Source organism: Notothenia rossii, assembly GCF_949606895.1.
Source record: "Notothenia rossii genome assembly, chromosome: 9".
NCBI classification, from domain to species: domain Eukaryota; kingdom Metazoa; phylum Chordata; class Actinopteri; order Perciformes; family Nototheniidae; genus Notothenia; species Notothenia rossii.
In genome coordinates this window covers 18,080,022-18,105,084 of record NC_136907.1, presented here as the reverse complement: position 1 = coordinate 18,105,084, position 25,063 = coordinate 18,080,022, and the positions used below count along the sequence as shown (strand labels likewise).

Sequence of the window (25,063 nt, the reverse complement as noted above, 5' to 3'; positions counted from 1 at the left end):
GCCGCCTCCCCAAATGAACTCTAACAAATCATAATGTTGCCAGTTCAGTCTGCTATAAAAGCCTCTCGTGGTTTCAGAACCCCCATACAATATTGGGACTTGACTTCAGGGATTTACTCCCTTTCAGCCTCAGGAGCATTAATGAGATTGCACGTCTGGTGCTGGATGTTGAAGTAGCGGTTCCATTTCATCCCAAATTATGTTAGAGCTCTTACCAGACCCATATTTCTTCCACACAAAGGATGTTATATGGACTAAAATACAACTATATGCGGTAGTTTTAAGATTAGGATTAGGCCAAAGGTGGGGAATAAATTAGGGCCTATGATTTACTGAAATTAGTTGTATAACAACGTTCTCCTCTAGAGGGAGCTGTATCAAGAATACCATAGCCTTTGGTATGTTTAGTTATGTTGATACTATGTATATTTTTCTTATAAATATTTGACGAAAGTTTTACACTCTAAATGGGAATGGAAATTTGAACGACGTACATTTTTCCGATTGGCATAGTTAAATGGCAAACTCTCTTGATATTCACTATCTGAATTGTAAGATCCAATATTATTATTAATTGTAAGAGCCAGTGTTTTTGAAACTATGCTACTAGAGACTAACAATTAAACAGCCTTATCTGTTAATGTCTTAAATGCTCCCTCCTTTATATAATTACAATTGTCCTTTTTAAAAGTTTTATTTATAGCATTCTTATTTGTGAATATCTATCTCCCTCGCGTGGTTATAGGTGGTATCGCATGGCGATGTCAACAGCTTGTTCTTGTCTTGTTGATCACACATCCCCCATTCACTAAAGTTATGTTCAAGTATTTTAAATGGTAAAGAATTATCTGTATGACATAAATAAGTACTATGTTGATGTTGTATCAGGCCCAAAGAGCCGTCTTCATAGTTTCCGACTTGAATGTGGATTTACTGTTCATAGCCTACGATTAGGTCGATGTATCAAACTAGTCGAGTTATAAAATCATTGAAAGATTTCCTATAAACTGTCTCTGAAAATCACAACTCTGCTGTGTAGTTAGAAGCCGCTTCAACCGTCGGCGATGCCACATTTAACTCCCTTTCAAGTTGAAAACATTACACCGAGTGTTACAGGAAGAGACCATAGAGAAGAGACGCTAAAAGGCAGACGGTTCTTTCAGCCAATGGAATGGCATAATTTCCCGACTAAGCCCGCCTCCATACAAAATTGTCCAATCCTCGTGCGGGACAAGAACTTCCGCCACGGAGACGGAGCATTTCCATTGTACGAGCTGTTCTGAAAGAGTGCCGCGATTGTTGAGCTGCAATATCTTAAGTGCGTGGTTTCTTCAAAGTTGTAACATTAGACTTAGCCGATTGTCTTCTTTTAGCTTAAAATCGTTTGAGATTGTTGTCACATACGAATCGTCCGGAGGGTAACGGGCTGTTACTGGGAAGAAGTGCGACGGTCTCACCATAGGAATTTGTTAGCGGCAGCTCAGCCACCTTGCGGTCCGGCTAACACCGTGGCTAGGTAACGTTAGCTGCAGCTCTGTTGTGGCGTGAATCTGACGGAAATCTGTAAGAATATGTCCTCAACCGGAGGCTGTTACGCTTCGACATAAGGGACTAGGGTGCACAAATAAACAACCAAGCTGTTAGTCCTCGAACTAGCCACTTAGCCAAGCTAACTAGCTAGCTAACATTAACGCTACGGGATTGTCTTTGACAAAAGGGCAACCCGTCAACAAGAGACTTTGTAGCCAAACTAACGCGTTTTCCCCTATTTTTTTAATTTATTGAGCTTTTGCACGAAGAGCATTACAACAGCACAGGATGAATGGATTTAGCACTGAGGAAGACAGCCACGATGGACCTCCGGCTCCGCCGTTTTATGGACAGAGCTGCTGTCTGATCGAGGACGGAGAGCGCTGCGGCCGGTCAGCTGGAAACGCCTCCTTCAGCAAGAGGATCCAGAAGAGCATATCACAAAAGAAGCTCAAGCTTGACATCGACAAGAGCGTAAGTTAAATAACATGATCTTTGTTTTGAAGTTTAAACCAGTGATTGTGAGTGCCAGACGATAGCTCAAAGTTAGCTAGCTCTCAGCTGTCAGCTAATGCTATCTAGCCTGTCGGCGACGGTTGACGAAAATAAACAAAAGAGCACCGTCATAGAGTTGTATCTTGTTGCTGTATCTGTTTTCACACCTATAACAACTCACGTTTACTGTGCTAGCTGCCTGGACGACGTACAGGACAACAGGTTCCTGTCCACACCAACTTCCAGCTCATTACAACAGTTTCATACAAGACGCCTCCGCAGCTCTTCATAAAATGGCTGTTGCCAGAGAAGCCAGAGCTCTGTGTTGTTTAACCTCAGTCAGTTAAAGTACCCTGCCTTATTTTGAAGTGGCACAAACTATTGTTCTGCTAGAAAGAACACCAAAACATGCTCCACGTTAATTTAGCTTCTTTTTTCTAGTTTTTCATTTTGGCTTACTTTTGACAAACAACCAATGTTGGGCAAACGTGTTCTGGCCTTCCTTGAACCCAGGGAAAGACACATGTGGAGCTAATTGTCACACACACAACCAAGGCTGGATCACCAACCAAGCAAATGTCCCAAAGGCCACAGACCTCAAGGGGCCTCATAGACCTGGTCTTCTCGGTGTTGTAATGTGATCTATAGTGAAGCTGTGTAGGATTATGCACCACTGAATTTGTCACAAATCTGGAGACGATATCTGTTGCAGCTTCCTAAAACCCAAAGTGACATCTTGAAATATATTTGGCAATGTTTGTTTGGCCAAAAGTGATCGTATGTACAAAGCATTACATTGGAGAAGATGCACCAAAACATTTTTTAATAATAATTGTCAACTACTTAGTTAATAGACTAATAGTCTCAGTTTTACAATCTAGCCATTCTTTATTTCAGTACTAAGCTTACATGCTGTAATATCGTTGTACACAGTATCTTTAATTAACTCAGCAGAAAGCAAACGCCGCAAGCCTGGGGGTGGGTCGTTTTCCTGTCATGTGTAAGCTGCTCTGTGCCCTCAACATGGGGAGTACTGAGGCGGCAGTGGATGCATAAAGAGTGCCCCCAAGCACAGAGAAATGTGGCCCAGAAAAGTGTTGCTGTTGTAAACCATTCTTATCTAATTTATTGTATCTAGGGGGAGTTGTTATTCGTGTGTGTTGCTGTTGTTGTCCCAAATGTTTTTTTACAGGCATGCCAAACTCATGTGATTAGTCATGTGTTGTGGCTGTGGCTCAGGGAATACATGCACATTGGTCAAGAGGACAGAGTAAATGGTTCATTTGGAGCTGCAGTTGAAGAAGCACATGCCAATATAAACAAACTTTAGTTGTTCAGATATTGACATAACAGACTATTTGTAGTTATGGTTGGGTATCAAATCTCAACACTACGTCTATTTTAAGATGCGTGTAAAAATCCTTCATTACATACTTCTTGTTTAAAACCATGTATTTGCCAGTTTTTATAATAGTTTATATTGGATATGTTCTTGTATAGCTGCTCGTATATTGTATTAAGACTGGTATTATAGAATTTCAAATGAAAGCAAATCTAGTCTTGCAGTGGGTATTGCTTTGGTCCTACACTGTGGCACTGCTCGAGCAAACATATGTTTTGATGTTGGACTCCTCCTTTAATACTCGTTATTATCGTTATAGGTGAGACACCTCTACATCTGCGACTTCCATAAGAACTTCATCCAGAGCGTCCGCAACAAGAGGAAGAGGAAGACCAGTGACGATGGAGGGGAGTCCCCGGATCACGACGTGGAGGTGCCTGAGGTAACGGGACTGAAATCTTTCTTGCAATGTTCCACACAAACAATACAGATGAAGCACAATGGAAAAAGAAGCAGTCCCAAAGGCTTTGCGGAGGAACATATTAACAAACTAGGATGATAGTTTATATAAAACCTTAAAAACACAAACTCATGGTGACATTTTTGTTACAATATGCTTTCCTAACAACAACACATTAAATCAAATCAAATTTAATTCATTGTGTACTCAGTTATGTTTGTTTGCTTTTGAGTGTTTATTACTGCAATGACCCAGTTTCTCCAAAGAGATATTAAAGTTTCATTGCTTTTAAAAGGAGAGAAAGAGGCAGCAAAAGCCTCAGTCTTAACCTGTGGCGGGGGCTTCCAGGTTTTTTTTCTCACAAAACTGTGTCTCAGGGCTTCTTAACATTTAAAAAGCTATTAATGTGTCGTACCCATTTAACTGTAAGAAACTCAGCTAACTGACAATACGAACCATTTTTACCGAAACAAAACAAAAGTCTCACATGAAGCGTCTAAATGAGTCCTGAGCGAGAAAATGCTAACACACTTAGCACAGAACTCTAGGTATAAATACCCTTATTACATATCGGATCTGCACAAACAAGACATCGATTAGCAAGCTGAGATTCCACAGATTCTAGGGGTATAATTATCATCACTGAGCGATCAGAACTCGCGACAGGGGAAGCAAACACAGACATCACAACACGGAGCAAAAACGGGACATTGTCTTACCTATGCTGTTGTTCTGATCAAAAGTTGTGTTCAATGGCATTAAAACGATAAAAAAAACGCTGCTGAAGGTTAATCCAATGTTTCTGAAATGATTACTGATAATACATCTTCATATTTATGTCAATAACGGAGTTTTCATATATAGCTGCTATGATAGCTACCAGAGTGTATGACAGCTTCTGGTTTTGGGCTTTCTGGCTCCGCATCATTCATTCACCAATGGGTAATGTTTAGATGGATTTTTAAGAGCTTCCCCTCGATTCCATTGGCTCTAACGGTTAAAAAGAGGTGTCAATCATCAAAATCAACCGAGTGGGGCCAGAGATAGGGAAAATCCACCCAAATGACCCCGGAAGTGTTTTTTTTGCTAAACCTCTCTAAAAAGGTCAAATGTCACTTGTTTGACATCAATCTTGATACAGTGTACTTATTATATGTTTGGATTCCTAAAGCTTTTAGTCTACTATCCCGTCATTCAAGGGTGGTTTTCACTATAAGTAATGTTTTTTTTCTGGAGGGACACTATAACTTACATTTTTTTACTAGGTTCAATCTGAATTTACTTGAAAATTAAAAAAAATCTATATTGATTCTGACTTTTCTACATCCAACTCGCAGGTTTATCATTGCTTTGAGGAAAAAGATTATTAGTTTACCCCTTTTTAGAAGTGAAGTTATAGTCATATGTTCTGGGAATGTCATTTTCGAGCCTGAGACCTGAAAAACAGGCTCAGGGCTTAACAGGTTAAGTAAATCATTGAAATGTGTCAAAGATTAAGCGGACTGAAAAGATACCGTCCCTCAAATTTCACTGACTGACTGCCTCCCTGTCTCTGCTGTGGTTTCAGGTGGACCTGTTCCAGCTGCAAGTGAACACGTTGAGACGCTACAAGCGACACTACAAGCTGCAGACCCGGCCTGGACTCAACAAGGCCCAGCTGGCAGAGGTAATAAAAACACTCAGAACTGAATGAATGTTAAGATATTCTCCACTACATGTATGGTGCTTCCTACTTTGTACAGTTCAAGGTAGGGATGCACGATATTGTTTTTTCGAAACCGATACCGATAACTTCCTGCTTCTCAAGACCGATAACAATATAATATATATATTAAATGTACATGTAGTTTTTGCACACCTGGTGGTAAAAAAAAGACTAGTAGTGAGCAAATGACATGAGCATTACTACTATGAACAAAACAAAGCCAAGAACAGTTTTGACTCTTCAAAGTGACCATATTTATTTTCCCAAATAAATATAATTGAGTCAATGACAATGTGTTTCCCTGAACAATGAGTGAACAATGAGTGGTCCATATTCCATCTATCCGTCGATAGGTAAAAGCCCCGGTGCCTTTGCAGCTGGCTTTGGATTTGCCGCTAGTTTAGCAGCGCAGGCGTCTTCGTACGCTTTTAACACACCTTCGTAGCGATGGCGATGTTTCAGCTGACTAATCAGGTTGGAAGTATTATAGCTCGTTGCCTTTTTCCCTCCTCGTGGAACTTCTGCATTGCATTTGTTAATACAAATAGCAAGCGAACTATCCAACTCTGAAACTTTGAAATAGTCCCATACTACCGACGACGTGTTTGTTTACTGTCCTGTCTTCACGGCCGCACACCATTTACGTCACAGCCAGGCATGAGTTAGGGAGCGCTGGATTTGTGAAAAACTCCCCTCTTCCTAAACCACTAATACCACAGTACTGGCAAAACGGGAGGAGCCGAGTGAAAAACAAGCGCCCCTCATCCCAATCCCAACCCACACCGCAGTATTTTTTTCTTTTTTTTTACCCAAAAAATATATTGTATATTATCGGGGCTATTAATACTTTTATCGGGATGACGTCATAATTCCTAATATCGTGCACCACTAGTTCAAGGGGTTGCTGTGTTCTCCATTGATGGAGCCATTGAAACGATGTGAATGCTGCATATTAGCCCCTTTTCATCACAGTTACCATTTTTTTTTAAAAAGCTGCAAAGTGTAACAAGGGTAGAACTCTAAAGGTTTAGGAACTCAGGTCAACTCTGGTTTTGGTTTATGTTAAAAGCAGCGTAATCTTTTGTCATGTGATAGAGAAAAGAGAAGGGCAGAGAAAAACAAAGAGAGAGAAAGGACTTTATTTCTGTTTTCATTCAATCATACATTTGAAATAAACAGTCAACAGATTGTCCCGATTGTGGGACAGTTGCGCATGGAGGACATCTTTATTTCTGAAACTAGAAATGCCCTGCCTCTAGCAGCAGCAGACTATTGACTTAGGTCGCATTCAGAGTTTGGTACATTATTTAATTTCTCAGAAGGTTTGGTTTGCTTTCACACAGGCAAACCTCAAACAGACTATAAACAGTCAACAAAAGTAATGTGCACGGAAATGCTGTTCAACAATTGGTCAAACATTAAGCAGGTAAAACCATGGAGCATCGGCAGGTTATTTTTATGCTGCTAATAAATCCAGAGAGCATATCAACAGACTCTAGCAGACGCCACATGTGATTATATAATCGTACAACGTGCATTAAAAAACATTATAAAATCTATAATGAGACGTTCTGCAGTAACGAGGAGGTTTAAACAACGACAGGTGGCAAGTGTAACGGGGCCCTAGGGGACCAGAGAGATGAGCTGTCACAAAAGCAAACATATCATAGCTTATGTTTATAGTTGGGCACACTATGGGTCTTGTGTTCAAGATATTGTGGAGTTTGTCATACCAAGTAAAATTGTCTTTTAATATCGGGGGAGCTGTCTCTTTTCTGCAGCGCGTCGCTCACTCGTGTATTGGGGAAAGAGCTTTTTTTTTCTTTTGCTCAACACTATTCAACAGTCCGGTTAAATCCATTCTGCTTTCTTCTTTAGCTAAAGACTTTGAAGACCTCCACGTTCTTGTGTACCTTTTCCAAAAGTTGAGAAATGTTCTCTTCTGTCCAGATATCCAGAAGGCATCTGTGTTCTTTGTAGCTCCGCGTTTGTCCCCTGCCGCTCATTTTGTTAGCCACAACTTGCTAACTTCTCCTCCGGTAACCAGAACAGGAAATTGCGCGTAAATACTCCGCTTCCTATGCTTTGGTGCGGACTGCGTTCACACCAGCGATGAACCGCTCCAGAGTTCACTAGCAAGCGTTCACCACCTCTTTTAGACGGACGAGAGTCTGGTTGTTTAGTTCACATCAGAGGTCTCGGACTGCGCTCAAACGAACCGCAGCGAGGGGTTAAACGCTCCAGGGTTCGAGTAAATCGTACTTAACAAGGCTGGTGTGAGCGCGACCTTAAAGACTTAAAAATCAATCCTCTTTATAGTCAAATTAACTCATTCTCAAAACCTTTTAAAGCAGCTCCCTATAAGTTGGAATCTTTGTTTACTTACTTTTAAATTACGTTGTTTATTTCTTCATAACAATTGTCTAATAGTGAAATTATGTAACACTGAAACAGCCTCATTAGGTGGACCCGGCCTCATTCTTCTTAATCTTCAGCTCCATGTCACTCATTTGCTGTGATATACACAGTGTCACAGGTCCTATTCTGCAGTAATTGGTCATGGAACATGTTGGACTGATTTTCCAACTGGACAGGTGGACTCCATGCAGCTGGCTCGGCCCTCGTCCGTACAAATGCTTCCTGTATGCAGCGCTCTCTGACGGCTTGGATGTGACTCGGCTGGCGCGCACAGTGGGAATGAATGAAAACTGGCTGTTAGTTGAATGTTTCCCCAGGCTTTAAGTCAGGTTCAGTCCCCCCTATTAATGAGCCCCCCACATCATTAATAAAGGACCAGTCAACAGCCCCAACCAGTCACAGCTGGCCCCGTCTTCGGCCCCTCTTAGGGACCCAGTTAGAGGCTGCATAGAGGATGTTTGTTTACTTCTCTTTGAGGCTGCTTTAAAAATCCAACCAACCAGTTGTATGCTTCATTTAAGTGTTGATTACAACATATTCATTGGTTAGTGTCTTAAACAATTAAATGACTTGTATTCACCATAAAACAATTATTACAAAACTCTTAAGTTCCATTATCCTATTTAGTTCCCCAGAAAAAATAAAATGTTCCAAATGTGTGGCATTGGTGTGCAATTTCCTGAGTACAGTACACAATTATATTCAAAACTCTTAACTTTTTTATTTAATATTCTATATTTCTGATCAAACTTCTATTGTGACAATATTGTTGGGTTTAATACTGAATCTTTATTAAATATTTAAACAATAATGAATATGTGTTGATTTAATGAGGAAATGTAAGCACAAATAATAAAACAGGCAGTTAAAATATTGTAAAAATGTAAAAACAATGACCTCCTAATGCATCCCTTAAAACCAGTTAAAGACACATGCACTATCTTGATTTAAAAGCTGAGACGATATCGCTCATATCATAATATTGGTGTAGTATCCATTATGGCTGTACCCGAATATTCGTTCGTTGGAGTACTATTCAGGTTTCAATTTTGTTATTCGGATATTTTTTTTAATTTATTTAAATCTCCAATATATATATATATATATATATAGTAAGAGCTTGTGCCTCTTTGGGGGTGCTAACACTTAACCATAACCATAAACGTTATCGTTTACTTTCTCCGTCTTTATATGTAGATATTACTTTTCTCCGTTAATCTCAGTCACCTTGTTTCCATAGCAACAACAACTTCCGGTCAACTGCGCTAACTCTCCTTCAAAAATAAAAGCATGTCCATACAAAATAGTAAGCCAACCCAAATAACACTTAAAGAGCAACTTCCAGGTTAAAGACACCTGTGAATAAATGTGTAGGAAAATGATGAATACACTACTAGATTTTCAAAAAAATATACATAAATATACACTACAGTGACATCTGGCGTCGTTTTTGTAAGAAATGTTCACTTCCGCATAAAAAAGCCTCGGCACGTGACCTCCCGCGTGTGACGTAACATGGGGGAAACAAGGGGGAGAGCGGCCGGTGTAACGTATTAATAAACATTGATCCCAATGCTAGTTTCGACACAAGACACAGAAGAAGTTGAACATAAATATTCGAATGCATATGACGGACCACAACCTTATAATTATGAGCCTGCTAGGCGCCCAAGAGACCAGGAGCAGCCAAGGATTAGAAGAAATAACAGCCATCGGAGAGAAATGGAGCTGTGGTGTGAGGAGAACCAGTGGAGAACTGGGCAGCTATCTTGGTGAGTGATCGGCGTTAGCTACAGAATGTTAGCTAACGTCACATCACAACATTGTGAAGTTAGCTATCATATATCAGGCTATAACTAAAGTAGCATTAATAATATAGTAACGTTACTGGCAGGACTGTTGATACTGATCCATAACAGAAACTAATGCGCAAGTATCAGCCGTATCTCGCGTTACCTAAAGCAACTCCACACTACGGTGCTGTGTACCAGAGGGGAGATACGGCTGATACTTGACGATCTGGCGGAGAAAGGTTGTGGAGCCTCCGTTGACATGCCATTGTAAATGGCTTGATGGAAAGCAGGTGTGTAGTCGGGGAGGGTGCACAGCTGATTGCAGCAGGTGAGTGGAGGTTGAGCCGGGAGCCAGGAGTGACAGCCACCACGCACACACAAACAACACAGACAGGGGGAAACAAACAAACACAAAGGAGACGGCTGGAGCAGTACAGCCACCACAGCGTTACCTAATGCAACTCCACACTATGTCTGACGGTGCCGTGTACCGGAGGGGAGAGAGAGAGAGAGAGCAGCGAAGGGGGGGAGAGAGAAGTAATACGGTTTCCTGATAAAGCTGTGGAGAGTATGTGCTGCAGGGAGGTGGATGCACAACGCACCCAGGAACGAACGCTAACTCCGGTCCTTTTCCCGTGAGGGAAACTGTGGACTCGATGTCCTGACAGGCTGGTATTTGTGCAACCTGCACAAACACAATACTGCACCATGATTACAAATGGTGAAATACAATGTAAAACTACCGAAAAATACCAGCTCACTAAAACACAACCGCTCAACTCAACGCAACTACTAACTATACCCGCGGTCAGAGAGCGGAGATGTTTACCCTTTGTGATGTAATATGACGCGTTTGACCTTAAAAAAAAGCAGTTTTTAAGAGCAGAGCTCAAAATTGCTCCTTTCCCTCTGAATTCCTGCCCTTATGTCTCGTAAAACATATCAAATCCTACATTCACTTTTTTAATTGTAATTTTCAAGCAAGTTTAAGCATAAATGTAGGAAAAAAAAAAACCCTGTAAGATGCTCTTTAAGACGTATACAACTGCAACGAAAGTAACACACACAATGCAATATCCTTTTCAATTTCAAAGAACACAAATTGGGTTGTATACATTAACAATTAACTATAAAACAACAATACTGTAGAATAACAAAAAGAATGCTGTGAATAAGCCGAAATACACGTGTCGAAGCGGTTCGCTGCTGATTACTACCGAATATCCGGAGCCCGAAAAATGGTATTCGGGACAGCTCTAGCATCCTTACATTTCCCAGCCCTATTGGGAAGCAGGAACTTGCACATCAGAACATTTCTGAAAAATATATGTTAATTACATGAGATATTTTCAGAATTTTCCTTTTAACCTCTTTCTCCTTTTTTTTCCAGACGGTGAGTCGTCACTTCAGGAATATCCCGGTGAACGAGAAGGAGACGCTGACCTACTTTATTTACATGGTGAAGAGCAGCAAGAGCCGCTTGGACCAGAAAGGCGACGGCGGGAAACCGCTGGACTAAACTTCGCAACACAAAGCACAGTAGCTACAACGAAACCATCAATAATCCACAGCTATTTCAAAAACCCGGACGCCACTAACGGCAACAACAACTGCAACCATGCACCGTCCTCTCCTCTGTAAAGACAGACTCTTGTCGTCCTCAGAGGACATCTCACTGAATTGGAGGAGAATTCAGGTTGGGATGAGATATCTCTTGCTTATTATGCCCTTTTCATATAAAAACTGTCTCTGCGCATGTTGTCACAATGGTCATTTCCTCTCCCTCTTCTCCGAAAAAAGCCAGACTGAGGTCCCGGGACTCACTCCACAGGGTTTTTATGTTGTCATGCTGTAATGTAATCTGTCAATATGTACAAAAGAACAGCTTCCAATCTTAAGTAAATTGGTTGACTGCAAAGTACAATATAGCTGCCTTAAGAGTAAAAAAAACGAACCGTGTTTCTGTAAATTTGGGAGAATCTTTCTTTGCCGAGTAGATTGTTAACACTTTCACAGAAAGGAATGCTTGTGCCAAACAGAAACGTTTGTTTGAATTGAATGATGTTGAGTGGGATTGCTTTTTCTTTCTTTTTTTTAAACGTGAATTAATTAATTGTTGGAAAGGGGCGCTGCCTTTGCTGAAGTTACATCCAGGGATCAGGGTCAGTTTAACCAGATCAAGAATTCTTGATTCTCAATAATGTCTAAAAGAAAGAAGCTGATCTCAGTCCTACATTTTAATCTTTATTCGCCCTTTTCCAACTGGATGTGATGCATATGAAGACCGATGGTGGTGAATGATGTAGCATTTAGCTATGATCTACTCTTCTCCTTATTGCTAGCTGTTTAATGTACTTAACAACACAAACATCACAGGTGTTGGTAGCTTATTTTTTTTCTTTGTAACCCAGTTTTCTACTAAATTTTTAGTTCAGCTTCAAGTTGTAAACAGTCTGTGGATATATGATTTAGAATTGTTTTGTCCCATCTTTCTTTTCCACCGAAGTGGAACTTTTGTGTGTGTGAGAGATAGGGGTCTAAGAGTAATTATTTGCGCCATTTTAATATTTAAGAGCAGTGTTTATATTGGACTGAAGTCTTGATTTGATACTTAAAATACCCAGATGCATTTAAAAAAAAAGTGGGTTTTCCCTTTGCCTTTTTGAATAATTAATTACATATATCAACAAAAAAAGATATCGATGTGTGCCTTCCATATCGGCCAGCAAAAATCTAAATGTCAGTAAAAGTTGGCTAATGAGGTCTTAAAAGTTATTTCATTTGTATTCCCAGTTGAATTATAACTGCTAATTAACATTATTACCCTCAATGTCATAAAGAAAAGGTCTAGTTTGGCACCAAAAGTCGCATCACAACAAAACAGGATTTGTTTTGAGTTTGACCATTTATTAAATTATTTACTGTGTTAATTTAAATGAAGCTCAGTGACTCTGCATCTTGGCAATTATTATATTCAGGTAATGGATTCACTGTTTGATGAATTGTCATTTTTTGGATCGTATTTGTAAATAATATTGAGCCACAACTGTTATTGGGAAATTAGCCTTTCGCAGGTAGCCACTTGTGTCACCTGTCTAAAACTGCTCAAAAACTAAATTGTATGTATATTCCTAACTCACAGCTAACACATCTAGACAATTGACATCTATGGGTTTTGCATCTTCCCACAACAACTCTTCTACATGTTCAATTCTTTCTTGTTGTTTTCATTGTGGTGACTACATTGTACACACAGTTTGGGATTTCTATAGGGATTTTTTAATCACTTTGCATCCTCTGTCACACATCTTATTTAAGGTTGTTCACCAAACTGAGTTGTCTTCTTTCAACAAAGGTTTATATTTTTATTTTAGTGTCTGTTATATTTTCAGTTCTGCTTGTAGGTTTTAGTGTCATGTAGATAACACCCAACTTTAACATATAGGCCATTAACCTTACTGTTGTATTAGAAAAAAACATATTTAAATATGGCTGCTTATTGCTCCTTATAATAATAAATGTATTGTACAGATAGAAACAACGGTCTTGTCTCTGTTCATTCATACTGCTCAAATTTTGTATATATTTCAGCTAATTTTACAATACGTTATGCGAACACCCAATTAATACCATGAAAATGATATCTGTACCTTTTCAAATTAAACATGAAGAATGTCCAGGTTGGATTTTTTTTCAGGAACTGCTATCGATCACCACTAGGTGTCGCTACAGACCCTCATATTAGTTGGAGGTGAAGAGAGAAGGGAGCTTTACACCCAGAGACTTTAGGAGACTCAAATCAACCCAAAGGCAGCAGAAAAATGCATTTTTAAGAGTAGATGAAACTTGTTAGGTGGAAAAACTTGTTTGTTGGTGTATTGTTAAATTATATATCACAAAAATATAAAAAACTTAAATGACTATGGAAGAGTCTAGAAGACTGCAGCCCACCCACCGGGTGCCTTTGAGCCAATAAATACAACTTTTTGCAATCCAGCCTTTGTCAATTGTAAATGTGGATTTACAGAATAAATGTTGCAAATGACTAATCGTCACTGGAGAAATTATGTTATGTCAAATTATACAAGTAGAATACTAATGTTGAGATTAAGGCACTGGCAAATGAGATTATAACACTCCTTACGTCTTTTATTTTTATTTTATTTTTGTCATATTTTGTTAGACTGACCGGTGGATTGGTCAAGGCCATAAGTAAGGAGGCCGAAAAACGACATAATGCCCACATTTGGGCATTTATTTAGAATGAATAACATGTAGTAGCCTACTCTGCAACCATACCCTCACTCACTGCCACCTGCACTGCCTGGCACAAAATGAAACTTTTACAGCCCGAGCCACCCTAAGGTGCTATCTAGAACAGGAGGGCCTCAGACCGGTTTTACATAGAATACTGAAACAATATAAACATATAAACAACTATCAATGTTTTATTTACAACATAGCTACTAAACATAGGCTACATCTAACCAGTGTTGGAAACTAACTTTACTCAAGTATACTACATTTAGCTACTTTATACTTTTACTCCACTACAGTTTATAGGCAAATGTGTTACTTTGTATTCACTTCATGTATTTTACAGATTAAGGTACTATGACTTTGGCAGTTTTAAATAATAATATACAAATATAATTAGAATATAAAATCTCTAATATATTATTGTATTTTATTATAGATTAAGCTAGCCAGTTTATGTTTAAAAGAATTAAAATAAACCCACCTTTACCAAGTCCAACATTTAAGTTATGATCACATTAATACATGAATACTAAAACGATGGTGCATGACGAGTACTTTTTCTAAAAGTAGGCCTATATTTTGATGCTAATATACTTTTGGACTTTTGCGTATATGTACAATTTTGAATGCAGGACTTTGACTTGCAACCGAGTATTTCTACATTTTAGTATTGCTACTTATCATCTGAGTAGCCTACTTCTTCCACCACTATATCTAACATCAACTCCATATTGAACCCCCCCGGAACGATAGATGTTGGTTTCACCCGGGAAACTTTTGTTCGCGCACGGAACTCAACACAGGAGAGCTCAGGTAAGTGTGATTTACCTGATACGCTCTTATTAATGTATCCATACACCTTTACATGAACGCTTTCAAAACTGCATAAGAGACGTATGCTGTTCATTCATAATATGTTATTTGATGTATTGATTGATCCATGGAAAGATCTACAATATGAAGTCATTCCACCCGCGTCTAGATAAAACATCATGATTTCAAGTGGCCTGCAAACATTACACCAATCCAAAGAGGTTCTTGAACGCAACATCTGCTTGTTATATTCCATTCTTGTGCCAAATATGTTAAAATATGCTAAAATGGCATACTGTGTAAGAATCCTGCAAGGATATAGGCTACTGCAAAAATAAAGGTGGGCCCATAATGAAACTTATTAACAACATAAAAGTCTCATTACGTAAAGTTTTCAGATTTGTGAATTTGGTAATTATTTATATAGTCTATTTGTATTTTAAATAATAATTTAACCAAGTGGTTTTTATTTGGGCAATTCCAGAGCAATTCCTGATCCATTGTTTCCGATGATTATACCCGTAACGGCAAGAAAAACGAGGACATTGTTTGGTTATTGGTGTGTAGCCTACTGTTTGTTGAATATTACATTAATTAATTATATAAGTGAAAACACATTGGTCATAGCTGAAGTGACTTAAAATAATTCATTTATTTACGGAACAATATATAACTTCACATCCAATGTACATTTCAATCAACATGTCGCACAGAAATAAAACTTTTTTTTAGTTTTTAGTGTTTGTCGGAGTGAAAGCTGTGCGTTAACGGAACATTCTGTGTCTCAGGACGGACAGTGACATTAATTTTGAGGTAGATTCAGTAAATTCAATAATGTTCAACAAGAAACATCAACAACAGCCGGAAAAGTGTAGGCTACATTCAAGACTCCATTTGAGTTTGTCTGTAACATATCTAACCGGAAATACTTGATTAATAATACTGTAAATATTCTGACTGCCAAATTCAGAGGGAAGAAACAGTGACAAAAAATAAAAAAGATTCCCCGAAAAAATATGTGTTTCCTCTGGGCTCGTCTCCAGGACTTTAAATGTTTTCGATATTTCTGTTTTTCATATCCGTTTTACACGACATCATATTACAACAAGGCCGGCCTGGGTTTTAATGAGTTTATCAGTTCATTCATAGATGTTTTGTAGTTGAATGGGTTAGTGTGATTTAACACCACGTCAGTTTGAATGTGAACCGTTAAAAACTGTTCTACTGAGCATTGTAATAAAATGAAACTAAATCCGATTTGTATAAAATGTTTTGATAGTTTGAATATGTCTACTAAAGGCTGGCATCACGGAGCAAAAAAAATAAAGTAATCTATGCCTGAATATTCTTTCAAAGTTATAATTATAGGCAAAGTAGGCTATTATAAGATAATTGGGTTTATAACTGCTTTGTTATTGCACAAAAACTCTGCCGTGCGGCTCGTGTCACTAATTTGTCATAAATTACGAAGAATTTAAGGCAGAAAAAACCCAGCTGAGCCCAAATAAGTGTACACAAATATTTGTGGGTTACTCTGTAATGCTGTTCCTATCCGACCTCATCTTACATTTACTCAATTTGTTCTGTTTGTGTTCTGCTTTGCGTCCTCATGTGTAAATCAGCACCACTCAAGACACCAGATAAAAACACATTTTTCCGGGGAGACAGATGTGTTTTGACACCGTGGCAACATCTGGTCTACAGTACAAACATCAAAAAACAGAAATACCACAAATATCAAACACCTACAGTCAGAATTGTCTGTGGAGTGAACCACACCGGGAGAGAGAAGATCAACAGAGTGTCCATGTCGCTCTCCTCCTCACCTTGTTAGCATGTTGTCCTTTAATTCTCTCATTTTGTGCTTCATTGCACTTGCACAGCGGTGTGTTAAGGTTCAGTCAGGCAGTGGTTTTTTATCTGATTTGAATCCAGAGTCTTGGGGTGTTTTAGGGGGGTGGGAGTGGAGGAGGGGGGGTCACTGGTTGAGCTCCAGAGCCCAGACCTGCTGCGGCCACCCGGTCCGGCCCTTCGCCTTCTTCTCGGCTCCTAATGCCTCCTGCAGCCCGTCAGGCTGTACCAGCAACAATACAAAATGAAAAGACACATTATTATTATTAGCTACCATCAGAGAGCAAGGCTCAAATGTAGCCTACTAACTTCTGATCAAGCGAACTTTTTAAAGAGAGTCAATATTGCTTATTTCTCTACCCCATGTTGGTCCTATTTATAATTTAGGTTTACCTTAGAAAGTTTAAATACACTGAAAAGCCTACTAAATTATCATACATGCTGTTTTTCGTCACCATGTATGCTTCAGTGACGCAGTTGGGGCCATTACAGGGAAATTATTTAGGCTTAACTTACATTGACTTAAATAATTCTACAAATAGGTAACAATGTATAATATAACGTTATGTAATCTTTATATGCAGGTTTTAAATGTATATAAACAAAGCTATTATTTAAAGCAGAATGTGAGTGTTGTATAAAATATTGGACTATTTATTTTTAACTGTAATATAATGCAGACAAAAACGATATATGGTGAGCAGTATAGCTACAGAGTTGGAAAAGTAGTATAATATTGTTACTGCTACATTACAGTCAACATGTGACTTAGTGATAGCAATTTGAATACAGCTATACACGTTTAATCATCATGCTTATATTCTATAGAGTCTATACAGCTGCAGCTTCTTTGATGAGCCTACTCTTGTATTATTATAGTGAAGCATAATCGAAAAATAAATAGTAAATAGGCTGCACTGCAAATTCTTATTTTGGATGTATTTGCTAGAATATAATTCAATAACCATTTTGATTGGAATTTTATTTTTAATTTAGATGATAATCAGACTCGAAAAGCAAAAATCGTCACTTATGTTTTTAAACCCTTTGGTAGCTGTCGTGTAATAAATCAGAGCCTATGGTTCAATTTCTGCGTAAAATGTAGTTGTTTCTATTTTAACCAATTCCTTTTTACATTTACTGAGAAACCTAAACTTGCTGATCTGTTTTTTCGGAATGAACTAATTTTGATAGCCATGATACACACACTCACAACGTATACCTGATCACGTTTCCTCTTTAGATCCCGGTTTTCAAATTTCTTAATTTCGGCCTTAAAGCCCTCGGTCTCCCCGGTGTCTTTGGCCAGGACGTCCATCAGGTAGGCGATGTAACTGGTGGCCAGGCGTAAAGTTTTAATTTTCGACAGCTTAGTGTCCGCCGGGACGTTTGGGATGCACTCCCTGAGCTCGGAGAAAGCTGTGTTGATGCTCTCCGTCCGCCGGCGCTCCTTCTTCGGCCCCGACGTTCTCCTCTTCCCCATCCCAGCCTGGAGCCCCTCCAGCCGGGCGTCATGCGTCGTTCCTGGCGCTCCGTGCTCTGCGGCCGGGTAGGGGGTCTGGATCTGGAACTCCGGGGGCATCTCGCCGTGGTTCACCACCCAGCTCTGGAAGTACGGTGCATCCTGGTGACACCGCTGGACGAACGGGAAGGGCTCGTGCATCAGGTGGTGGTGATGCTGGTAGCCCCCGATGAGGTTCATGTTGAGCGGTTTAACGAAAGTGGTCTTTGCCGTGTTTTCCCTCGCCCTCGGTCTGTCTCCGGTGCTGTCCCAAAACGGTCTGTGCTCGGTAGCAAACAGAACTCATTCAATACTTCTATATGTATTCCCTTGAATGCGTTAACGAGTCAAGCAAAGCGCATACTAACTTAACATGGTCGTCATTCCGAAAGTTTTTTCAACGAAAGAGGCCGTAAAAAAAGTGTATAATTCCAAATAACAAATCTCTGCGATGTGTTGGGCTCCAGTTTCCTGCGATCGCTTCCTGAAGAGGCTGCTCTGATTTGCTTCAAGAAATTTGACCCTGGTGAAGGTGTGAGGCCCAAGGTTTATATGATTTGGATGTCAGCGTGGTCAGGAGGCAGCCAATGGAGGAGAGCGCCCAGGGTGGGAGGAGAGTCCAGAGACGTTTGCAATAACATGTTCCATGGTGCTGTAATCTCACAGCAATACACAGGGAGCAAATATATGATGGTTGGATTTCGTTGCTGGATACATAGATTATGAGAAATATGAAAAAGTGGTTTAACTATCTAAAGTTTAGTAAATGGTTTGATTATTATTTAAATTGTTTTTTCCCTTTCAAATGCTTGAAGGGATTTTACGCATAGATTTTACGCACACTCAATATGGCTTATAGGATGTTTATTAGGTAGGTGTATTTTTGGAAATCCAGAGGCAAATAATTTCTGTTTTATTATTTTATTCTTGGTCTATCATATGGTAAATTGACATTAAGACAGTAGGAATTAAAACACTTACAAATAAATCTCTAAATCCATTTGATTCTGAATTTGCGCACATATAAGAGAATAACACATACAACTGTCATTTGCTTTGTCTCACAAATTGTGAGACAAAGAAATTGTGAGTCACAATTGCAATCATTTTGAATGAACAAATTTGATATAAAGGCTAATGTATTGAGATGTACTACCTCTTCTTTTAAGAACGAAACTTCGATTAATACATTAATTGGAGATGAAAACATTGCAATATACAATTAAATCTGCGTTTCACTGCAATGTACACGCTATACATGACTGATTTCCTTTCAATCTCCCTGAGTCAGTTGCTTTTTCTTAAAACATTTTCTCGGATTTTCTTAAACGCGTAATGACCAAATTCAGACAGTGTTATCAGTCTCTCGTTTTCTGTAATAACATACCGTATATCAGAGCTTTCTGAGAAGTGTAAATGAACAGTTTGATGGATTATTTGGTAGCCTACTATTTGGGACAGACACGCTCCACCGGCCTGTTGTCATCATATCTCAGCAGTATAAGGAACATCGGCGTTATCTCTGCATTAATTCCCCGCAGCTCCTTACACACTAAACATTATCATCTTGTCTCCATCGCCGAAAAACATTATCCCATTACATTGCATGACCTTGACGCTATTTAGAAACCATTTACGGCCGTGTCTTATCTAAATACAGCCATAAATCAGGTGGTGTCACCGGCTGCAGGACTGCATGTATTCCATAAAAGCTCTCCTGGCCTGTGCACTGTTTACATCACGGCCTTTTGAGGCATATTTCACCGTCCACCATCTCGTCATAAATAGTCATCAGTCACAACTTTATATCTCTCATTTTACACGCATGCACATAATTTTCAAAGGAAACATTCAGATCATATTCATAAACGCGCATAATGCTTCATATTTGAACCAGGTTGTTTTTATAACAATAAATATATATATACATCTATAATAGTCTTGAAACTGAGTGTAATGTTAATATTAGTGATTCTTGTGTTATCATTAAATATTACCAACATTTTTCAACCAATACAATCTGTTTCATTTCTCATTATGAAACAGTGGAATTTAAGTCTATATGTTGTTTAACTTTACTCTTTAAAAACATTTATATATATCAAAAATATGACTTGACTGTACTTGTCTGCAGTAATGAATTTCTTCTGCAGATTCAGATTGAAAAGTCGAAACATCATAAACTCATAACTCATACAATGGATTAGTTTCAATTACCCAAAGGGTTACATACACCACGTGCAGCGACACTAAAATGCTGCTTTCAATTTAATGCATCATTAATTTAACACTCAGAAGGTGTAACCCTTCCAAATGAGCATTTTTACTTCAGAGACATATTTTGTGACTTTTACTTCGGTAACATCTATAGAAGCATTATTGGAGCATTTTATAATGGCCTTATAATAACTGTTAATAATAGCCTTTTATTACTAGTTTATTAGTTGTTGTTTTTTTTCTACATAAAGTGCTTCATTGCCCAAACTGCAACACAATAAATAATTTGGAACATTCAAAGAAAAACATCCTAAAGAGTTGAAAAACACTATAGGCAATAAATAAGATAATGCATGGTATTAAGTTACCTTTGTTAAAATATATTTCTTTTAAAGTTGCCTTAAGTTATTCAAAATCAGAAATATTTTATTTGTCCCACAGTTGGGAAATTTACAACGAAAAGTAAAAGCCTTAACAATAAGTAACAGAGTATCTAAACAGGTCTGGGTTACATGATTATGATTAAATGAAAGCAGTATCCCCGACTTGCTTGAATACTTTTGTTTGTATCCGACTTCCTAGTATGTTTCTATATGTTTTTGCCACTTGTAACCCTGTAATAGTATTTGTATACCCTGGTTCCTAAAACCTAATGTAACCCAATAGCTGAATATTTATACATTTTGACATTTAAATATCCCTAATTTTTGCAATATTGTAATGATACAAAAGCTTTTGAACATTGATGTAACTTTTGTTTTATTTTGTGAGGGAGGGCATTCATTGTAGTTATTTGAATGCAGGCTGTTGCTGCTTATGAGCGGTATGAGGGCACATCCTCCTCTCCGTCCTGTTTGCCACTCACATGCTACCTCGCTGTCAGCATGAAAAACACCATGCAGCCTCCTGAAAGAAAACCTGACACTGTTGATTAAGACGTCCACTACACAGAGATGAAATACAATACTGGTCATACTCCCATCCCCCTCTTACTCCTTCTCTCTCTGCATCACTCTCTCCTCCATTTCTTGTTCTACCTCTTTCCATTCTGTCTCTCAATGCCTCACTTTCTACCAAACTTTAAACCAGAACCCTTCCTCTATTTGATCTCCTCCTTCTCCTTTTTCCTCTTCACTTGCTATCACTGGAGGAGGTGCTGAAAGACCTGGGCAGCAGTAATAGTCTCTTCATATTTTGCTTTCAACCCCAATAGGCTCCAGTCATCTCTCTCTCTCTCTCTCCCTCCCTCTCTCTCTCTCTGTCTCTCTCTCTCTCTCTCTCTCTCTCTTGGTGCTTTGCCAAGGGCAAACATCCAAAATAGGAATTGTTTGTGTCATCATGTAGATTTTTCAATAGACACTGCTTCCCTCCTCTTCAGAGTGCTTACCCTAAACTCTACATTTCCAAACAAATATTCCCCCTGATTCAAAACCAAGCAGAGCAAATGCTGCGGAGCACGCTCAACCCCCAGTGTTTATCATGCAGCCGCTCTTACAGTATATATATCCACCTCTGGCGTGCATCGACACTGACACGCAAAGCTAATTAAACCCATTGGGTACAATTAGACATGGCGGCTCCTCCTCATTCTGGGAAATGTGGGCAAACTAGGTCATGCCATGGAGCTCTAGGAGTCCATCAGAGGCCCAATGCTTGATGGGAGCCTGAAAATACGTCCCATTGTCCTCCCTAAGCCTGGCTGTGGTAGAGTAAGCCAGGGTACACATGGTGCAGTAAATACTGTTTCTATTCAATTAATACATATCCTGCTCGATTCTATAATATTCAAGGTCATGGTGAGGTCAGGTCTCATCTCATCAAGCTAACAGAACATGGCTTTGGAGAAAATCGAATCAAAAATTGGGATAACCAGATCAGCGCTCGTAAAGCAACTTCTGGTTATTCTCATCCCATTCTGATTTCAAGAAGTTTCAAATCACAAGCTGCACCATTTTCAGTTTGGTTTGCTCTCAAAATCAATGTTCAATGCAGTCTTCTTTTAGAAAATGATAAGATGTAAGGCTCCTCATATTTCAAAAAACAAAACAAAAAGTTGCCTTAAGTTGTAGCCATGTAAATATAGAATTGTTTTTACGTCCCATTGTTTGGCTTTATCTCAGTCTTTGTGTATAGCACTCTTTTAATAACTTTTATTATTATTTTTTCAACAAAAATTCTAGTAGACTTTGAATTATTGGCATTAACAGACAATGTTTCTATAAAAATTGTTTTACTTTGGAGTTTTTTAAGATGTAACGGAGCTGTGCTGAGAGCAATTATTGATATAAATGTAGATATTTCCAAACTTGGAAAGCTTTACCTCTTGAAATCAGAGGAACAGGGTTAAAAGAGCCGTTTTATCCCCCCCCCCCCAAATAAATAATACTTTTTCTTATCAGTGTGTCCTCTTACGTTAAATTTGCATTTTGAAATTGTGTCTTTTTGCGATGTCTTTTTCTGCCCGTTTAGTTTTTAATGTATTTTTTTCATAACTTACAGCAACAATTATTTTCTTCATAGTTATGCAATTTGTAAAACTGACTGCAAAAGAGAGCTAGCTTTCTGCACGTTTTCTACCATAAATCAGATACACTCAATCAATCAACCAATGTTGACTCTGAGCTAAGACCTAATATCTCTGAGCTATTCGACGCGTGTGTTTTGGTGAAATATGATTTACATGTTGCTTATCTCATTAAGAAGTCTGGCATCAAATTAGCAGCTTAATTGACTTTATGTGTGCCTGACCCTATCCAGCCTGCATAATATGATGCGGCTGTGAACAATCAGCCATGTCTATTTTTTTTTTTTTTTTTTTTGCATTTGTCTAAATAAGAATTAACAAAGCTTTTTTTATTTATATTTTTTTATTCGTAAAATGGTTAAGGTTAACATAAAATGACTTAAGGTGGAACGATATTTTTGTGGATTGGACTAGTAAAATATAAAGCATATAAAACATGCAGTGTTCCTTACGCAGAATATAAAAAGTATTACATTTTTCTTTGTATAAATATACAAATCAGGCTCTGGGTCTGAGCTGACTCGTCTCAAGCTACAACTCAAGTTGAGACTAAAGATGACAAAGTGTATTGTTCATCATTTAGAGCTTTACCAGACCATTTACTTTTACTACAGCCTCTCCTGTTTATTTAGAGTTATCATTACACACAGTGAAGTCCCCACCATGACAGGATGCCTTCTTCTCTTCTTATACTTATTTTATTCTCTTCTGTCATGTATCCATTGATATGTGGTTGTCCTCTTTAGTCTCTGAACATCTGTGTGTTCAGATCCAGTAACTGTCCTCTAACTGCAGTAATTCTGCCGTCCTCAGCCAATAAAGATAAGAGCGGGACGCTGGAATGTGGAGCAGAGAGGTGACAGTGACGGGATGAAGGGACGTAAATGGACATAAACTCCAACACTTTCCGTAAGAACCTACTAAGTATTTTTATTTTGCCTCCTGGAAAATAGATTCGACAGCAATGATACAGCACTTTTTATATAATCTAATGTCAGTTGTACCCTTCAAAGTGTTATAACAGTACTAATTCAACCTGTAAGCAGCTCATGATGGGTTTTCACTTGTTTGCAAGCATTTAAAAAATATTTAAGCAAGAATTGTTACATGTTTAATTAAATAAAACAATAATACACTTCATTCGAGTTAAAGTCAATTTATTTCACATGAAACTAGAATGAATATTTTGATAACCAATTTATCTATATTCATTTACATTAAGTTGACCTATATAAAGCAGATGAAGGATAATAGGCTATTTCAGAAACTGGAACCAGATTATATTTTATGTTTTGCCGTATAAATGGCTGTTCGATAACTGACCGAGTTTCAAATTTGATGTCAATTGTTGTATTTTTTTTTACAATCTACTTGTGGTTTCATTAAAACATTAAGATAATAATCTTTCTGATACACCGGGATTATTAAACAGCCTGGCAAGATAACATTAATATTGTAAGTGCTGAGACAATGCATCTATTGGTTATTCCTCAGTAATGATAATACATTTATAATGTAAGCTATTAGTAATTGTTGCAAATGCGAATTCACAAAAAGGGAGAAGTCTCTGTTTTATAATTTCAAACCTTTTACATTTTGTTTTTGATTTTTTTACATGAGGAATGTTTCTTTAACCTGAAAATTGATCATGAGAAACACGAGGAGTCTTTGCAATTGTTTTGATATTCATATTTCTGACCTCTATAAGACTGTATGATAGATTGTTACAGGATAGGTTACAGATCCAACATATAAAACCATACGGCAGTGTAGAGTTTACCCAGAAGAACGTGTAATTCAGCATCAATCAAAAGCTTTCCTTATCCACGTTGATCCTCTCTTTATACTTACACTGGTCAGGAGCATCAAACCAAGCATCCTCCCCCCCCCCCACACACACAGAGCCAGGTCCTGTGCTCTGGACCCGCGGACCACCGGCAGGTCGGCTCTAATGATTTCACAGCAGCAGATTTAACAGAGGGTGGCTGCTCTGTGTCAGACGACCCCAGAGGGTTTAGAAAGGCTGACAGTCAAAACATCGACATAAAGGTTTGACCCTGAGAAATCTTAAAGGTGGAGACGTTCAGGGACCGACTTCTCTAAAAGCATTTTAACACCACTGAGGCTGCAACGCTGAATATTTGAAAGTGTGAG

The 25,063-nt window shown here is 38.5% G+C and overlaps 3 protein-coding genes across 5 annotated transcripts in view; 2 read left to right on the top strand and 1 right to left on the bottom strand.

Annotated features, from left to right (window-relative positions):
- The first annotated feature begins 1,206 nt into the window (after positions 1-1,206).
- Positions 1,207-13,420, top strand: sap30l (sap30-like). 2 transcript variants are annotated; one of them, XM_079649335.1, is made up of 4 exons: positions 1,207-2,004; positions 3,687-3,809; positions 5,395-5,493; positions 8,127-9,001. In XM_079649335.1, exons 1-4 carry the CDS (start codon positions 1,819-1,821, stop codon positions 8,190-8,192), a joined length of 474 nt encoding a protein of 157 aa, XP_079505461.1. In that variant the 5' UTR covers positions 1,207-1,818; the 3' UTR covers positions 8,193-9,001. The 2 variants fall into 2 exon arrangements, with proteins under 2 accessions (XP_079505461.1, XP_079505460.1); XM_079649334.1 differs by lacking the exon at positions 8,127-9,001 and adding an exon at positions 11,134-13,420 and having other exon boundaries at positions 1,226-2,004.
- A 1,319-nt stretch (positions 13,421-14,739) lies between these two features.
- LOC307018473 (uncharacterized protein) overlaps positions 14,740-25,063 on the top strand; it is a gene marked incomplete at its 3' end in the record, with an annotated part of 34,285 nt that continues 23,961 nt past the window's right edge. The window contains exons 1-2 of the mRNA XM_079648706.1: positions 14,740-14,816; positions 23,723-23,818. Of these exons, the coding sequence (XP_079504832.1) occupies positions 23,794-23,818 (25 nt within the window). The 5' untranslated portion in view covers positions 14,740-14,816; positions 23,723-23,793. The remainder of the gene's footprint in view (positions 14,817-23,722; positions 23,819-25,063) is intronic.
- On the bottom strand, positions 15,450-18,721 carry LOC307020003 (heart- and neural crest derivatives-expressed protein 1-like). 2 transcript variants are annotated; one of them, XM_079651095.1, is made up of 2 exons: positions 17,881-18,721; positions 15,450-16,890 (listed from the first exon to the last, which is right to left on the bottom strand). In XM_079651095.1, exons 1-2 carry the CDS (start codon positions 18,367-18,369, stop codon positions 16,795-16,797), a joined length of 585 nt encoding a protein of 194 aa, XP_079507221.1. In that variant the 5' UTR covers positions 18,370-18,721; the 3' UTR covers positions 15,450-16,794. The 2 variants fall into 2 exon arrangements, with proteins under 2 accessions (XP_079507221.1, XP_079507222.1); XM_079651096.1 differs by having other exon boundaries at positions 17,890-18,721.

Bases quoted from the DNA above. Each gene is read 5' to 3' on its own strand.
- sap30l (XM_079649334.1), top strand. From the start codon at position 1,819: ATGAATGGATTTAGCACTGAGGAAGACAGCCACGATGGACCTCCGGCT. The intron at 2,005-3,686 runs GTAAGTTAAATA...TTATCGTTATAG, and splicing joins AGCTTGACATCGACAAGAGC to GTGAGACACCTCTACATCTG. The intron at 5,494-11,133 runs GTAATAAAAACA...TTTTTTTTCCAG, and splicing joins ACAAGGCCCAGCTGGCAGAG to ACGGTGAGTCGTCACTTCAG.
- LOC307020003 (XM_079651095.1), bottom strand. From the start codon at position 18,369: ATGAACCTCATCGGGGGCTACCAGCATCACCACCACCTGATGCACGAG. The intron at 16,891-17,880 runs GTGAGTGTGTGT...TTGCTGGTACAG, and splicing joins AACGTGATCAGGTATACGTT to CCTGACGGGCTGCAGGAGGC.